The sequence below is a fragment of the Colius striatus genome, chromosome 7 (assembly GCF_028858725.1).
Source record: "Colius striatus isolate bColStr4 chromosome 7, bColStr4.1.hap1, whole genome shotgun sequence".
Lineage (NCBI taxonomy): Eukaryota > Metazoa > Chordata > Aves > Coliiformes > Coliidae > Colius > Colius striatus.
In genome coordinates this window covers 6225162-6244743 of record NC_084765.1, presented here as the reverse complement: position 1 = coordinate 6244743, position 19582 = coordinate 6225162, and the positions used below count along the sequence as shown (strand labels likewise).

General features: G+C 35.6%; 1 protein-coding gene across 1 annotated transcript in view; it reads right to left on the bottom strand.

Moving 5' to 3' along the window:
- Nucleotides 1-19582, bottom strand: part of METTL15 (methyltransferase 15, mitochondrial 12S rRNA N4-cytidine) — a 78402-nt gene that overhangs the window by 31826 nt on the left and 26994 nt on the right. The window contains exon 4 of the mRNA XM_061999621.1: nucleotides 14730-14866. Within this exon, the coding sequence (XP_061855605.1) occupies nucleotides 14730-14866 (137 nt within the window). The remainder of the gene's footprint in view (nucleotides 1-14729; nucleotides 14867-19582) is intronic.

The following is a 19582-nucleotide window of genomic DNA, read 5'->3' as shown; positions in this document are numbered from 1 at the left end:
CCCTTTTAAATATTGCAATTGTTGGGATTTTTTTTCCAGCTGCAGAACAGTCCTAATTTTCCAGTAGGTTTTTCCCTCCAGTGAGTAGTAGCAAATGCGCAAAAGAAAAGAACAAAAAGCAACAAGCAGCAACTGCTCTTTCTAAGTACAATTGACTGTGAGCAGTAAATTTATTTCATAAAGATCAGGCAGCTTTTAACCCTCTCAACAAATGTGACTATTTTACTTGCCATATTCATTTAAATTGCAGCACATACAACTTTATAATGTTGTTTTATTTCTGACACTGCAGAATAACCACTTTAAATACAACTGTTTAAAAACACAGACCTAGTTTTGCTTTGTTTCCTTCGGCTTTTTTTTCTCCCCTAATATCAGCTGGTGCACTTGTCTAGGCTGGCAAGAAGAAATTAATCTCAAGAGGGAACAAGTATTTCAGCCACAGGTTTTTACAAAGAATAAAGAGTCAGAGTGGTGACTGGACTATCTAAGACTGAACTTGTTGGGCAATGGTGAAGCAACAAGCAACTGCAGATTTGCTGCCTTGACTGTATCCCCATTTTTATCAGTATCTCTAATCTCGTGTGGCACTGAGATTCCTACCTCTTGTCTTCCCACTGGGGAAACACAAATTTAAAACCTTTCTTATGTAATAGAAGCAGTAAAATATCCTGTCACTATGAACAACATATTGAACTCTTCATTTGCTTGAAAGCCATTAAACAATTGGAGAGATCAGAGGAAAGAGCTGCATTGGTTCCTGCAGCCTTGACAGTAAAGGACTAAGTGGGCAGCTCTACATGGTATACCTCCTTCCACAGCAGCCCTTCCACAGCCCAATTACTTGCATCTTTTATGCCATCATCTGATGTAGCACGGCAAGGAAGTAACGCTTTCACTTCTTGCAACAACACGTGACACTTAAGAGTCAGTATGGCAATGTCAATCAATTAGTTCCATTTTCCACAAGTACCTTCCAACAAAAATATGTTACAACCTGAAGACAATCTTTGATTCATTAGTTCAGGGCAAACACCCATCATCCCCAAAAATTTCTTTTAAAAATCTAGGTGACTCCATAAATCAGACTATAAAACAAAATAAGGAGTATAAAGGGTGACAGAACATCAACGCAACAAACTAAGACATTCCCTCTCCCAGCTGTTTCACTTCGGCCCGAGTTCAAGCAAAAGACCTTATAGGACTAGTCTCTATTCTGGTCAGTATATAAACTTCTCCAGATTAAGGCAGGTTTATTTTTAATATATTAAGTAAGAAAATCTTCCCAGTAGCACCTGTAGAAGGTTACAAAATTCTGCATTAAGCTTCTCCATGAGATACATGCTGAGCCTTCCACCACAAATGTACGAGTTGTTTCATTTAGAATAGTGGGTCTTCTGAGACATATAACCTGTTTTAACTGTAATTAGCAACTACAGTAGTGGTTTTATGGATGGGAGGCATTTATGCTCTCATTGCCTGTCTCTGTAATGAAACTCAAAATATAACTGAATATCACAGGTGCAAATCATATAGCTTTTAAAAAGACAAAAATGCCATCTATCAGTTTTGAGACCATCATTTTGCTTTCAAAGTTCTTTATTTTTCAAAACTTCAGATACTTAGGAACAACTTCAATTTCATTTTCTTTTAAAAAAATTTTATATCTAAGATAATTTTCCCAAAATATGAGAAAAAACTATTACTTTTGTTAATACTATTTTAACACTTTAGCTTTAGATAGAAGTCTTTGTATTTCACAAAGTACATCCCACATAAAGAATTCATCTGATGTTTTTGGCATTTTTTTCAGGTAAAATAAAATACCCTTTAAAGAAAATATTGATCAAGTTTTCAATACATCAACACATTCTGGCTATCAATGGTAACATTTAGCTAAAAATGAATTCTAGTCTTAGAAGTCAAACAGAATGGAGATGTGCAAACTTTTGAATGTATTTTAGAGTTCCAAACTTTCAGATGAAATAGGAAAAAACAATATTGTATAATAAATAACAGAGCTATAACAATACGGGATATTGATAGGAAGTACAGCCCACATCTCTTTAATACTTCAGGATAGATTATGACAATCGTTAGCCAGTGTAAGCTCATATGCTCAATTCCAGTACCTGGGTTAACCTTTTTTTTTTTTCCCCAAGGTCATAATCCAAAAAATTTTTTACACCTTTTATATGCCTGCCCCAGTTATAAGTAGGATACAGCCAAGACAATACCAGATATAAAGAGTCATTTCACTGATCTCTTGCTTCTTCAATGAGGAAGAAACAGATGTAAGAAGACAGGAAGGGAAAACAGATAATACAAAAAGCTTTAAAAGATTGCTTCTCAAATTCACAATTAATTTAAACCCATATCTGCCCAGACAACCTATTCCATGGTGCAACATGTGACTTTTCATTTTAGTTGGGCTTATAGGATATTCTGAGCAAGAGTAACACTACAATTTTAATTAAATGTTTATAAGGTAATTATTTTCCCAAGTACAGAATTTATAAAAGTTTTAGCACTGCACCTTGTGCTTTACCACTCAGAATGCCAGTATCCAGGAACAAAGAATAATGAGCAAGTTCTTAACACGTAAACATGAAGGGAGATCAGAACTTGGCACTGTTCTCACGGCCTATACAGATAGATTAAAAAACTTGGAACAACAAATTAAAAGATCAAGTTTCAAGAAAACTGAGAAAGGTTAACTTCAGATTCAGATGAAGAAATCATGTGGCCAGACTCAAAAGACAGATTAAGTACTCAGGCAATGAAGGAAGATGTTGATTAATAAGTTCAAAATAAAATTCAGATTTCAACATCATGCTTTTCTTCTGTAATTGCTTGTGCTGTTGGAAATCTTTATTATATCCTTATTTTCTAAGACTTAATTACCTGAAACAGGTGAAGAAGTCTAGCTGTTCCACTTCTAAGTGGTAACACTAAGTATCTTGCAATTATTGTCAAAGCAACACATTCTCAATATAAGTTCAGGTCCTCAAGGTCTGAAGAGAGGACTGAATTTCTGGGAAGTTTGCTTTTTTAAAAAAGAAAAGGAGAAGATGAGAAAGTGCTCTTGGTTTTTGAACCCAAAACTTCTAAAACTCATGAACAGAAGCCAATTGACAACAAAAACCTTAAAAATGGTATGACTCTCTTTGTGTTGAAGATCAGAGCCCGATTCTGGTGTAAATTCCTCTAGGATCATTGAAATCACATAAATACACTGTTTTTTTCCACAAAAAAAACCCCCTCTAGGTATTGCTTGTGTATAAGTGAATGCAAACAAGTACCCTGGATGGAGTGGTTGTGGTTAAAAAATTACGAAAATAATATATTGCAGCAGTTCTCATTCAACAAATTTTTGTCTCTTTGGAGATACTAGCTATCATTAGTTAAAAGTTTATAAAAGACTCAAACTTCAGGATCCTTTCAAATGAGATTAATAGGAACGTAACATCTCTATACTCTTTAGACTTCAACGAGGTGATGGCAATGGCTAGTTTTGTTGCTCTTCTAGTTCTATAACATTTGAAGATATAATACCTTCTGCTATAATGAAAATATCCAAAGAGACTTAGCATAACAGAAAAAGGAAAAAAAAAAAAAAAGGAGGAAAACATATATTCCGATTGATAACCACCTGAGTGAGGGTTCTTAAGAAAAAGCCATACAGCAACATGTTACATTGAATAAATTCATTAAATAGATAAATGAAAGTTTTGGTTCCACATAAAATTACAACAGAAGAATTATTACTTGAATCAGTTTTTTGTATTCCTTACAGTAAACCAAATTTTTATAGTATCAAGTGCAACTGATAAAATAATACTTATTTTGACTTCTATAATTTATTTGCTTTGTTCATCAGCATCAATTGCACTACAGGCTCCTTCTGTTTATTGTCCTGGTCGATTTTAAGCCCTTAGGTGACTTGTTAGCAACTGATTCGGAAATAAAAAGTGACGCAAGAAGCTGCGTAAAACCTTATTAATCGTTAACTCATTCCACCTCCAAGCTACCTGCAGTACCTCTTAAAGTTGATTATGGGGCAGAAAGACGTCAGAAAGCCAAAACACTGAGAACATTCTGGTTCTTGCTAAAGAGGGCATATTTTTTCATATAAAGCTCTGTTGAAATTGTCATTCAAGATTAAAATATTTGAAGAGTTTGACTAAAGCGCTTTAGAAATGTGTTAAACTTGTAACAGGTTGTGACTGGATTAAGCACTGCAGCAGGTAAGAACAATCAAATTACCTTGTAAGAGACTTCTTTTTCTGTTTTAATTCCAAAAATAACTAATAGCCCACTGGTTTAAGAGCTGTTTTCCTCATCCTGGATGTTGTTGACACTTAGGATATGATCTAAATCCGTCAAGGTCTACTTCACTTCTTTTCTTTCAATTGTGTAATTCTACAATTAAGTCAAATGTAAACATCCAGTCCCTCTGCATAGAAAATCTTCCAAGATCACACACTACTCTAGAGAAGGGCTTCACATCCCAATACCACAATGCTTACTAAGAAGCACTGAACCTTGAAGAATTCTTTTTCTCCAAACAATATCATAGGTCATAAAGAAAAATTTTACTTTTACACAGGAACCTTAAAAAATCATCCCAAAAATCTCAGATTCAATACATGGCTGCAGAATGAAGCATAAACACACTGTTGTGTACTGTAATTTACTACATAATCTATTTTTTAAACCTTGCAATGCTGGTTCATTGAGAAGCTTCCAGATTGGCAAGAAAATATTCAGTTCTTTTTCTGCAGTTATGGCTCGAGAGAGGAAAGGACAAGACATTTTTAGTTTTGCACAGTTCTGTTTCTCAGTGTTCAGTATCTTGTTAACTATGAGAATTAAAATGGAAATGTTTCTTTGAAAACCAGAAATTTCCCTGATTATGCAATCACATTCAGTTCTTCTTTCTATATTTATTAAGATAAAGGTCTTCAAGTCAGGAAACTATTGAACAGAAAAAGTAATACAGAATTTTTTCAAGTATTTAAAATTCAGTACAATTTTGTTTTATTAATTTCTCTTGCTGCAATATATCTGAATTTATAATAAATCAGTGTCTCAAGCAAACAGCTACAAAAAAGGACATCAAATAAATATCAAAAGCCTACAGCAGCTTCATTTTCAGTCTATTTCTTGTCTGCAGTTATGCAAAAAAACACAGAATTCAAGGTTTCCTTTAGACATAGCTTTGATGACCTGTCCATCACATATGGGACCACACAAAAACAAAGGAATAAGAAGACCAGTATCTTCCATACCTGCTCCTTATTCTAAACTGCCTATCAACCTGTAGTAATCCAAATACTCGGGAACAGCAATATGGAAATACTCTATCGGAAGAATGATGTCAGAGGTTTCATCTGCTTAGTACTATAGAGCAAATACTAAGGACAGTTCAAAGACTGGTCAATAGTTTCACAATTGGTCATGTAATTTCTCATTATTACAAGGGAGTTTAGTTAATACTATTGTTAATCTATTTAAGTGTTGATAAAAAGGTTATTTTAAAGGCAAAACAAGAAAAAGTGTTTCAATTATGCATTTTGTTTTGAGAAATCTGCATTTTTTCCATGGCACAGTGTGCACAGTGTTCCAAACATGCAGAAATAAGATCACTCATACTACACAAATCATAAACCACAATACAAAAAAAACTGTATCTTCAGCACACTGTAAAAATAATCCTATTTGTGGAGTTCCTGATTACCATGATAAAGAATCCTACACTTTCATTAATCTTCATAGTCACGCATCTTACAAACAGTAACTCTGCAAAAGAAGCAGATTTCATGTTTTATGCCCAAATTTTTGTTAGCTTGAACTCAGAAGTTGCCCTTTCTTGGAGCAAGTATCCATGATGTTCTCCAAATTTCCTCCAAGTTACAGGAGCTTTGCTGCAGCACACAGTTTCACAAAGTGACAGCAGTGATTACTCAAACTGGGCACACACTTTTGGTCCTGCTAGTGGGAAGAGTTACAAACTGCACATTCAATTGTATTGGCACATTCAATTCTGTTGTGACAGAGAATTTCATTTATTTATTTATTTAGAAGATGACAAGGTAGTAAATATTGCTAAATGCCAGTAGGTTGTATCTTAATATTGGGCTCATCAATTGCAAACATCCAGTTCTTCTGACAAAGGCAGACTGTGGTAAGGTTGAATTTGTTAAAGTGTGCTCTTCTGACAGTTACACGTGACATCACCTTAACCTAAGCAGCATGGCAAGGAACCACAAGTCATGTTGATGCTCAGTCAATTGAACAAGATTTTTGCCTTGCTTTTTGTGGCAAATCACTGAACATTAGGCACAGTTAGCTGTCCTGAATGAGATGGAGAACAAAATACTACCTTAAACTGATAGAAAACGTCATAATGTGTAGCACACGTCTTTGGAGAGGGTGGGAAGAGACAATGCCGAAGTGGATTAAGCCTGACCTAGTAACAGAAAAGCTGGCTTTTTAACATCTGACCTCCAACTTTCATGGGATTTGGTTCCTAATTTCTTTCAAGGGGCAAAAGAGCAGGTTTTCAGGTCTCCATGTAATCACTGGAATAAAAAAACACAATGGAGCTTTCCCAGAGATAAAGACACAGTGGCTTAAGGGAAGGGAGCAGTGCTTATCCTCCTCTTTCCCTTCCCAGCTGAGCAGAAGAAACTCATCTTAAAGATAGATGAGTGGCCAACTGGAATATCATTGTAAGAAAGAATTTGCCTCTCTTTTCCTGACTCATATTTAAAAATCCAAGTTTCAGCAGTCTCTAACTTCATAAGACTATGAAGTAAACAATACCAGTATTACAGATTGTATCTGCTGTTGAGACATGACAGTGGTATTATTTCTTATAAATCTGTGTGTCAAGAGTTAAGACCACTTGCTAGTCAATATTGGTCTCAAACACTCACACCATTCAGTGTTGACATAACCACAGGTAACTTTTGTACCAAGTTACATGTTTTCTCAGTGAAGTTTTACACAGAAATTCTCTGAAATCTCTCCAACCAAATCTTTGCTGATTGATCAAGTGGCTAGATTTTATGGGCATGCAAATACAAAGTCAGCAATTAACTGTTTGATTTTACTTTCAGTCCTTTGAATATTCTGCACAACACTTGGCACAGCTGAGTCACAAAGGCCAAAATCAAACTAAAATGCAAATTATGTTAATTCTGTTTTTTTTCTTGTCATAATAATAATGTAGTCAAACTCAAAGTAATTCATTTTTATGGTCTATGTCACTTATATGCATAACCCTAACATATCTAAGATACGAATAATAGTATTTGAAGTACAATGACTCAATCACAAAAATCATCTGAACTCCAAATAACTTCTCTATATATTTGTGTATTTCATATTAGTTAAGTGTGAAGCTCAACATAGGTTAAAAAAAATCTGTTGACAAATTTTGTAATTTAGTTACCTATTATCCTTTTTATCAAGTCTGATGAAATGAAATCATGAATCAGAGGCTATTGGTTTTTTTTGGTTTAGTTACTTAGTAAATTACAAGTTTAGCTTAAACACCAAGTCTTGACTTTCTCCTGGTAACAGATAAGCACCTTTTTGTCCACACATTTATATCATCTCCACTTTCATACGAAAATGCTGGAATCTTCTACTCCAAAAATTCATCTGTGTACTGATTAAATTCACATTTGCCTTTATTGTCTGATACAGGGAAGAGTATTTCAGTACAGTTTACCTTTCCTTGTTTTGTGCAGTGTCCCAATACCTCTTTTTGTAAATGTGAACAAAAATTATCTAAACATACAGATAGCTAGCTAATATAGTTATTGCTGCAGAGAAATATGAAGATACCATCTTTTCAATAGAATAAAAAGATGTGTAGACAACTAGCTACGAGGTGCAAAAAACCTTTAGATTCGAACCTATGTTCTCTTCCCTTCCAACCTCTCTTCAAAGCACATTTCCTCAGCCTCCCTTTCCCAGCTGAAAGGAAAAATCAATGTTTCCTTTATGGATCACGTAAGTTCAATGATTACTTCAGCATCATAATTATTTATTTTTAAAAATAAAGAGAGTTGTTCTTTTTGAAAACAACCCACAACCCAAGCTAAACTTCGCAGAAGTGTCCTCAGAAACACTCTAGGAACTACAATATTAAACTTTAAAGGTATTCTGAGCACTTTTATACTATGCTGAAACAGATACATTTTAAACTGCAATGCAATGGACATGTCTGAAACTACTCCTGGTTAAAATAACACTTGGCCCTGCATTCCATATGAAGTTGAGCTAGGAGGTATAAACTATGTCCTTAAAAATAATAAGGATCTTGCACATTTGTACTGAAAAGAAAGTCAAATCACCCAATTCAGGTCCCCATCCTTAACCAATACAGAGGGAGATTTTTGTTTCTTTTACATAATGTCAGAAACTTCTCTCTTCATCAACTTAATAAAGGTCCTCTCATTCTGTAAGAACATTTAGCATTCTGTAGTATTCCTAGAAACACTGATGAAAAACTGTGAAGGAAGAAAACTGCCTGCCCTGACCTAGCAGTATTTCACATACAACATGAAGAGAAGGGAAGCAGGAACAACTCACAGAAGCAATCACTTCCTTGACACTTCAGATGAGGATCTACTCCACAGAAAGTTTGAAGGAGATGACAATATGATGCAATTATGAATTTTAGTTTAAATTGTGTAAACAACATAAAGCACTATCACATGGGATATAACTCCAGGGTTCACCTTAGGGTACTCATTAATGCCTGATAGAGAACAATGCAGAACACATCTACCGTTTAATGCTACAGCACTATAACCTAATAATATCAGAATGAATGTATTTTAAAAACCTATTGTGCCTCAGAAAAAGTCAACCACCCACTCACATCAACTTACAACCTACAGTCTAAAACTGTTTCCATTGAACCTGCCTGAAGCATGAAGCTGAAGCAGATGACATCCTATGATCCCTTCCAATGGGAATGATTTTGATATTGTAAGAGAACTGGCCTACGCCAAAACTACCATTCAAATAGATGAATTCAAATTATTTCACAAAGTTTTAATTTTCATTTCAACATTAAATGTAAAACCACTTGATAACAGTAAAAGAAAAAACACGACAATAAAGCAGTTCATTACTTTAAACACAACACTTGTAAACCTTCAGAGCTTCAAATTGGCCAACATCTCTAAAGATTTTCCTACAAAAATAACATGACAATGCATCTTAGAATCACTGAATTGTAGGAGTTGGAAAGGACCTTTAGAGGTCTAGTCCAATCCCCCTGTCAAAGCAAGTCCACCTAGAGTAGGTCACATAGGAATGCAAAGCAGGCGCATTTTGAAAACCTTCAGAGAAGAAGACTCTGCACCCTCCCTGGGCAGCCTGTGCCAGGGCTCCCTCACCTGAACAGTAAAATAGTTTTTTCTTATGTTTAAATGGAACTTTTTGTGTTCCAGCCTTTTCCCATTACCCCTTGTCCTGTCACTAGATACAACAGAAAAAAGTGACACCCGAACCCATCATTTAGATATTTGTAAATATTAATGAGTTCCCCCCTCAATCTCCTCCAGACTAAACAGCCCCAGTTCCTGCTGCCTTTCCTCATAAGGAAGATGCTTCAGTTCCCTGTGCTGGACTCTCTCCAGAAGTTCTCTGTCCTTCTTGAGCTAGGGAGCTCAGAACTGGACACAGTACTCCCGATGAGGCCTCACCAGGGCTGAGTAGGGGAAGAGCAGAAACTCCCTTGACCTGCTGGCCACACTCTTCTTGATGCACCCCAGAACGCCATTGGCCTTCTTGGTCACAAGGGCACATTGCTGGCTCATGTTTAGTTTATTATCAACCAGGACTCCCAGGTCTCTCCCTGCAGAGCTGCTCTCCAACAAGTCAGTCCCCAGCCTCTACTTGAGCTTCTCTCAAGACTACTCATCAAAATGGTAGCAATTCATTTTCCTAAAACAGTAACATCCAAAGGAGCTATCCTTACCCTTTCGACTGGAAATTACCTTAAACCTAGCATTGGCATGAAAACTAAGACAAACCCCCAAATTTATTACATTACAATTGAAATGATTTTAATAATAATTTTAATAAACTAATGAGCTAGACAGATCTCACAAGCAAGCAAGTCAGGTCAAGACAGTATTTGATTGCAACTGAGGCAAAAAAATTAGAGCTCTGAAGAGACTTTGATAATTTGATAGTGTTTAAATTCAGCAGATGGAGAGCATTTTCTTGTCATTCATTATTAAAATTCTGGTATGATACAGTGCTAAAAGAACTCTGTGATGAAGCGATCTGAAATGTTGATACCCCATTCATCCATTCAATCAATCCTTAACATCCTATACCTTGAGCATTAAAAGCTCTCCTCCAGATTTCTACACATCCATATTAACCTACTTCAGTCATGCATACAACAGTTAACAACTCCCACCACTGGAACTAAATACCAGTTTAAGACCTACCGCATGGGCAATATTGGCATGCAGAACAATTCTCAATCTAGGACCCCATTTAGTCTTTCCCATATATATGGACGGAATGGCAACTCACACTTTCATATACATACCCACTCTATAAGCTGTGATGTATTGCTTTTTTACATCTGCCTCCAAGGAAAAGAATAAGCATGCTCAATGTTGAAACTGATCCAAGAGCCACAATAAAAGACCACTGTGTCAAAAGTATGTTAACTACAGCTTGCCAGACAACTTAGTCTAGAAACAATTACCCCTAAGTTTGGATAACTCACAAACCTGCTTTCCCCTTTGCCCCCGTCTTTTCTCTCACCCACCCCCACCCCTCCAAAATAGGACTTTTATATCTTAAAGACTGTAGATAGATAAACTTTCAAGTAATACATAGAAACTACTGCAGTTGTAGAGGAAGATCTTAAGGTATTCAGACAAACTGTTGCATATAACTGATTCAATTTTCTCAAGCTTGCAGTTGTCATGCAAAGCTGAACCAGTACACTCAGAGTGATCACCTTTTTACATTATCATCTTGATGGTTTTCTCCTAGCTACATCTTATCAAAGTTACTTCTAATACTGAGCTACAAAATGTTTTAAAGAAACACTTAGTAGAAAAATGATGGACAAATCCATCTCCTTTTCTAAGGAGATACTGTTTGCCTCCTCAGTGTTAAATTATGTATAATCATTTTTCTGGTCCTGATGGCCACACTATTTCTGATACAAGCCAGGATGCCTTTGGTTTTCTTGGTCACCTGGGCACACTGTTGGCTCATGTTCAGCTGCTGTCAACCAACAGCCTCAGGTCCTTTTCTGCAGGACATCTTTCCAGCCACACATCCCCAAGCATGTAGCACTGCATGGGATTGTGGTGACCCAAGTGCAGGACCTGGGCCTTGGCCTTGCTGAACCTCATAGAATTGGCCTCTGCCCATCACTCCAGCCTGTTGAGGTCCCTCTGAAGAGCCTCCCAGCCCTCAAGCAGATCTACACACTGTTAATTGTATCCTGTATGATCTACAGTCAAAACTATATAGCAGCATAAATAAACAATACATAGTGACAATAACATAAATATATAATAGATTTAGAATAAGCTCATTGCCACTGAGAAAAGAAGTTCTGCTTTCCCTAAAATTGAAGACAATTTTTTTTTCCCCAGAAAAAGTACAGCTGATGGTTCTATCCCACTTGTTCTGTAAACTTAATGTAACCCTGAAAACCAGACCCAAAGCACCATCACACCTCCAAATTACTTTACAATTTCAATAAAAAGGTAGTTGAATTGTACGATGAATTTTACATTATTCATCCTTACTTTTGGGGCACAATTTCTTACTCTGCTCACAGATTTACAAAGAACATACTGTCTCCTCTGCATAGGCTTTGCATAAGTGTCTCGTACTTGCAAGTTTGCAATGAGACTAGCTGTTTGCCAGATTTCAGCCACCTCTCTAACCTCTCTGTTTCAGTGGGTGTGAAAGGGTGTACTTGTAATTTATAGTGCTACTGACTGAATTTTATCTTGTTCTGGATTCTCAGCACCAATTCCCAAGTTAGAGGCTTCCCCAGAAAGTACGTCAAAGGATTCCCACCCACACACTGAATATCTTAAGGGCTCTGACCCATTTTCTCCTTATTAAAGCAGTACTATATTAAAAATAAAACTAATAAACAATCAAAGCTAAATGAATGTGAAAAATCACAGTTGGAACTCTATCCTCTTCTGATTTTAGTTCTGACAAAAACACTACCAAGAAGAACAGAGATACATTTACAATACAAATATCAAATGTATTTTTCCTCAGTGTTCTCTTTTAGTGACGACTTATACTCTGGCTGTCTTTCAGCTAAGTACAAGGGGAATTTCCTGTATTGTTTCTGAATATAGAAAAAACCCCTTAATTTAGCCATAATTATCTCCTCTTCCAACCATATTGTTGGGCATATTTCTCCAACTTGAGCTTTAATAATCTTGGATCTCAATGATTTAAGATACAGGATGCCTTAAAAAAATGAAGCCTCACAGAGAGTTACTGAGGTAGTTAATGTTACCTAAGCAGAACAAGCAATAATAACTAACAATTTAGAATTGAAGTTTTTTATTGTAGGCTGGAGTACTGCAAATACTACTTCAAGTCTCAAGATCATCTCCTCCCTTACAGAGAATGGCAAACTGGTAAGTCCCTGATTTAGTATAAGCTCTAATTAACAACAACTAAAACATCAGTGTGTTATCAACATTATTCTTACCCTAAATCCAAAACACAGCATTGTACCAGCTACTGGGGATAAAATTAACTCTATCCCAATCAAAACGATAAAACCTCATAACATTAGATGAACCATCTTCCAATAAACAATGAAAGAAAAAAGTTCATTTATGAAACCTCCATATCTCACAACTCCTTCATACTTACAACAAACCCTAGCTTTGCTATGTATAAATTATAGGCTTATACATCTTTAAGTTAACAATGCTTTGTGTTACTGACTTATCCAGAAAAACAGTTTAATAATAAGCAGAGGTGCCACGTATGAACATTTTACTTACTTTACCACCTGCTCTTTCATATCTGGAGTACAATTAACCAAGTTTATATGATTTTACAAACCAAAATAGGCATTACGAGACCTCCTTTGTTTATAAAGCTATAGTAAGTTACAACTGTAACACTACCTTGACTAAAGCTCATATTTTCACCAACATAAAGCAAGCAGAGGATTAACAATGTCAATCATTACCAGAAAAACATCCAACACTTCTTGATCTAGCTGAAAAATAAACTTCCTTCACATGTGTAGAATACTTCACAGAGAAAACATACATTGAGTCAGAGGACTACTCAACATTGTCTTACCTTATGTGGATGTTACTGAAAATTTGCATTAGATACAAGACCAGTTTTAATTTGGACTACTTTTTTTTCCAATGACAGAACAGAAAGCTTTATGAACTCCCATGACATCTACTGCAATGTCTTTGTAGGTCTAGTCAAAAAAAAAAAAAAAGGAGTTTTCCTTGCCAATACTCTGCACACTATTGTATCAGAAAGAGTATTCTCTGTAGAAACAACAGTGGCAGAGAGGAATTCTACAAATTAGTATATGCTCTATGTCAATTCAGCCCACTAAGAACTGAAATTTTAGAGGAATATATGTAAGTGGTCTTACAGCTCAGTTTCTACACATCCTACTCTGCGTTTCCTTTTAGAAAATGTAAAGAATACCTTCTGCACTGCTTGAATAGTACTGCTGTCTTAGAACCCCCTTCTATGCAGTGAAACATGACTGAAGATCCATGTGTTTCTTGATCCACCTCCTGCAGTTTTCTTCGTGTTGGAACGAAACATTTGCTTTTCCTCACATAAAAGCTCTTTTGAAATAAATACTGTAACATTCTCAGTCTGACAGGAAGTGTCCTCTCATTCCTACATTCCTCAAATTTCAAAAAAAAAAAAAATTATTTCCTACTATCCAATTTGCTATCCACATATTTTTACTTCTTGGCTAAATTTAAACAAGAGCACTTTCTGAGAAGCTCATACTCAGTTCTAAATATTGCAGACTTTTGCATCAATGTACTAATATTCTGACTGGACTGTTTCTTGAATAAAGGAACAAGAACTTTGTGTAACTAAAAAACCCTAAAACTTTTCATGTGGCAATTCTTCATTTAACAAATTCCCCACTCTAGTTAAAAAGAAAGTTGAAGCACGAGTTTCATGCAGGAATAGTAGATTCCTCATTGTGTAGTAGTTTCTGAAGCCAGTGGTAAAATATTTAGCAATTCTAATACTGAATTACAATTACTTTTTGATATTTTAAAAATTGAAGTATTCACAAGCCACAAATTAAATTACCTCATTATTTATTTTTAAAGTATATTATTCCTTACTTCTTTGTGAAAGACTTACCACAAAGTGTACTTTTTTTTTCTATCTCTCCCATTAGAATCATCTCAAAGCAACATAAGATTTTTTTTAAATATTAAATTAGCTACTTGATGCATATTCAAAATTAACAGAGTATAGCATGTGCATTTAATTCCAAAAAGCTCAGAAGGATTTTGAACTCCAATTGAATTGGATCGCCTATTTAACGGGGTATATACAGCGTATACTGCCATTAGAAACTATATATTAAAACTAAAAAAAACACACTAAATTGAATATATACCACAGTCTCAGCCTTATCTCAATCACATTTAAGACAGCAGAAGACAACTTACGGGTATAATTCTGAAAGCTGTTGAGCTATTTTATGAGCTGTAGGGTCCCTGTCTAGTGCATAGACTGTAATGTTGCTGGCTTTCTCCAGAAGAGCTCTAGTATGACCTCCGGCTCCAAATGTCATATCAAGGAAACACTGTTGAGTGAAAAAGACAACACATTTATCTTAGTGATAAATCAATTGTTGATTTAAAGCTTGTTTTGCTAATCTCATAATGCTGGAGGAAAATATATTCACTGTAATGACAATGCCTTTTAAGAAATATTTTTTGTGTTTTGTGCAGAATTGTAGTCACTTCAGAATAACTTTTTAGGGATTGTGACCTCCTCCTGCAACCCCTTCAGAACAAAAGGACAATCATTTGGTACAACCCACAGCTTCACACTCTTTCCACTTCTTTATATGCCGAGTTTAAAGGAAAGCCACATTTGACTGCTTTTTTTGGACTTGCTCAATTTCACAAAGATGTATAGGACTTAGGACTATAGGAACTAATCGCCTCCAGAGATCATCTAGTCCAGCTTCCTGATAAAACAGGTTCCCCTCAACCAGGCTGCACACATGGGTTTGGAAACCTCCAGAGAATGAGACTCCACATCCTCTCTGTGCAGCCTGTGCCAGGGTTCCCTCACTCTCATGGGAAAGAAGTTTTTCCTCATGTTCAAGTGGAATGTCCAATGTTCCAAAATTAGTACCATCTGCTCTCTAGGAAAGCATATAAATGGAAGGCTGATGTATTGTGCCTCATTTAAAGAAATTATATTGTCATTTTATACCACAGATTGAAGTGTGATGGCAGCAAAGGCATATATATATCCTGACCAGGACTAGCCTGATTAGCACAGAAAATTCAAGTTTTCAAGACATGGCATCATTGGTTTGGTGCTCCCTGAAGCACAAATAAATGCTCTTAATTGTTATCATAGCTAGAAACCTAACACTAAAATTTGTGAAAAGCTCAACATTTCCTTTCCTGAAACAGACTTACAAGGTTGGCAGGAAGTCAATGAAAGTATAGGAAGTGCTAGAAGCAGCTACTTAAATCTTCATAAGGAAAAGTTTGGAATAGTTTTATTCCACTTAAGCTCACTAGTAACATCAAGTTCCAGAAAACATCATCAATATGTTTAGCAATTTGTGTGATTTCTAGCACATTTGCTCATTTTCCAAACACCTAATTCTTCTTAAGTGATATCTGGAAAGTATTACACGGATTTGATCTTTATGTCTTTCTCGTACCAACATTTCCTGTACTGTTGAGAAGATCCCTTGTTTCACCACTTTTGAATAGGAGAAAGATAAGTTAGGGATCTTTTTGGACAAGTATATATCCAGACAATTTCGCTATTTAAGCAATATTTAATACTGCTAGATTTTTTTCTTTAATATTCTCAAATTTAAGATCTTGTGGTTTCATTTTGTTATTTCGTCTAACAGTCTTACCTTACACACATCTGCCTCTGCTTTCAGTAATTTTTAATTTGATTAACTTTAAACTTGACAAACCTTTTACACAGGCTAAATACTACTGAACCATACAGAAGGTCTACCAAATAAGCCAAAAGTTTACACTAGCATTGCAAAGGAGAGGAAAAAGAATAAGGATCACCATACTGTGATATTGTGACAAGCTCTCAATATTGTGACAGCATCTAAAAGCTTTAGTTAAGAATTCATGTAAGCATTCACTGGGAATAAACACACGCTCACTAAATTATTTTGCCTTTTCTGAAAGAACCAACACAAACCAATCAAACCTTTAGGCAACAGCAGACAACTGTAACATGATCTTTAAATTGGAAGCACTACATAAGAAAGGATACAGCTTTGATTCAAGCAGAAGTAACTCCAAGACTGAATAACAGTGCTGGATAAAATACTACATTGTCAGCACTAAGGGGATAGACTAAACCATTCTGGCATACTAGTAAACCTAACTACAGCTATGTAAAGTACATTTTGGCCTAACTTTTAACCTTAAGACCTTCCATGGATCATCTTTGAACCGTACAGATAAATATGTGCCTAAACTAGCACACAGGAACTCATACAGATGCCTCCATCTAGCTGCTCCACTGAAAAGCAACACTTTACATTTAGAACCTTAAAAAAAGAAAAACCAACAAAACACCTTATCAAATGAAATAATTTCATGATTAACACAAACATTTTGGAGCATTGATCAGACATGAAATTAATCACTATACTACACCGCTTCAGAATATGCTTTTTTATCTCTTCCATTCATCTTTCATGCCTGAAATAAAAGAAAGATGCTTCATTTTTTAATTCCTCTTTCTCTCCTGCCTAGTAGTTTTTAATCAAGTAAAATTAAATGACATTTTATCCTCCTGGTCCTATAAATACTAGAAAAGATTATTACATGAATTCCTCCAGCAGTGACTCACTGTTCCACTGTTAAGTTATGATAGCCCCCTCAGAGTCCCCCTCAGGAATTTTATAATTTTGCAACTGTTTGTTTTAGAAACTATTTGGCTCCTTCATGACATACAGATAGCAACAAACAAAAACCTGATAGCCTCCATTTTACAACTAGCTCTAAGATAGTTATAGAGGTACAAAGAGTTCACTTTTGTCATTTTCAAATATGAGACTTGCAGCAACAAGCTGTCTCCTAATAAGTACCTTTTAGGCACTCCATTTTACCATGACTGATGTAATCTGTAACTTCACTTATGATTGTATTCCACATCTAATCAAGATTACTTCACAGTACCAGATATCCTTTGCAATTAGTTTTCCTTTACTATGTAATAAAATGAGACTGCAGGACTTACACAATTTTTCTCACTAGTTCCAGAAACTTTTAGTCTCTCTGTCCTTTCTTCAAGGCAAGAACTTAACTATGTTCTTCATTTGATCCTCTAGATGTACAATTTTATTCTCTGCTACTAACCTTAATTCTTTAAAGCACTTCATGGCAATCAGATGATCTTTCACAAAATGTTTTTTCTTTCTCTTGTGACCTTGACATAGTCTTAAAGAGGACTTTGAGAACTGGTACAAAATCTCAAGGAGACTTTGACAAATTGTACAAGACAGCCCAGATATACCGAGTAGGTGAAGCACTATGCCAAAGAGTCTCTTATCTCAGATATCAGCACTTCATGAGCAGTCTCTCTTTTCCATCATTAACCATATGATAGACTTCTGCTCTTTACTTGTTGGTCTAGACAAAATAGGTCTCACCTGCTCACGTTTGTACAATACCAAAGGACTGTTATTACGCCATGATTAGCCAGTAACAAGGCATTCTCCATGGCTCTCTCTGATAACACGAATTTCTTCCACAAACGCAGAGCCAGTTTTTACCAAAAAAAACCCCGTTTGTGCTACGGAACTCTTTCTTCAACTCCCAGTCCCGTCTATCCACTTTTTCCTATTAAAATCTATATTGATAATGCCCATTCCCCTCTGCCTTCAAGTGGTGTAACCACTTGAACTGACTTAATCCCAGGTCCATTGATTAAAAAACCCAACAAAACAAAACAAAAAAAACCCACCAGAAAACCCAAAATTGTCAGCCTTCCTTGAAAAACAGAGTTGCTTCCTCCAGCCTTCGCTTTTGCACATCCTCTGAAGACTTCACATATACTCAGAGAAGGGAAAACTGTACAATTAATCCCCCCCCATGCTCTTGTATCATACTGTTGGCATTTTTCCCTTCCTGTCTAAAGAAATTTTTCTTCAAGTGGTAGTCATTCAAGTATTGCAGGATAATGTATTGAGCAGAAGATTCTGCAGTAGCCTTCAAGAGTATATTCATTGGAGTGTTCTCCTCATAAATTTAATACTCATAAGACCCAAGAAACACAGCATGAGCGAACCACTTGGAAAAAAATGAAGACAGTTATCATGTCAAACAGAGTGGCAGGCCAATCACCGAAAGACAAACTGATACTACATATATTACAATGTATGATCTCTATACATTGTATAAGTAACTCAACTTTGCTATTTGAAATATATGTGTCACAATTTAGACAGTTTTAAGAATAAAATGTTACTCACTAGTAAGCCTAAAGAAGGGAATATCATTCTACTTAATTGGTTACCTCTTTGAGCTAATAGGAAGGATATACTTCCTGATAAGTAAAAATGTAAGACAAGATTAGTGCTTTTTTCAGAGTTGAAAACAATACATATGCAAAGTTTAAAATAGGAGAAAAAAAGAAAAACTTGGAAAAACTACACACTTTGCCAGTAATGCATCAATATTACACATGAATATTATTTTTTAACAGTGATACATTCCTGATTACAAACTAGAAGCACAGAACTTTCATTTGTGGAAGAGAAATATATCCACAATTCCTGTCGCCACAGCTGAGAACATAGTCCCAGTCCCAACAGTCTCTGATCATCCACATTCCACCTTTCAGAATAAAAATCAGGAGTTAGAAAGCATAACAATTATTAGTACCATTTCAGTGCTTGAATAACATATTTATTTTGAAAATAAATGGCACTCACTCCACTTTTTACACGTTTTAAACAAAAAATACCAGAATATTGATTTATTTGAAACAAAGGTAAGAACAAGTATCCAGCATCCAAGCTATACTGCCTAAGTCTTTTGCTCATTAGCAGAACACCTCTGGCATCAACTGCTTGAAAAGAGAACAAGAAAATGGAGAAAGACTCTTGCATGCAACTGAGTCATCAAGCATCAAAATAACAATATTTTTTCTCGGTGTATTGTTTTAATGGATATTCTAACAAAAAGAAGTTTAAAACAACAAATGGTTATATGATGAGAGCAAAGATATATTTTTACAATACTGAAGTCACCATCTACTAGCACAGTCCAAGCCAATCATGACTAGGTCA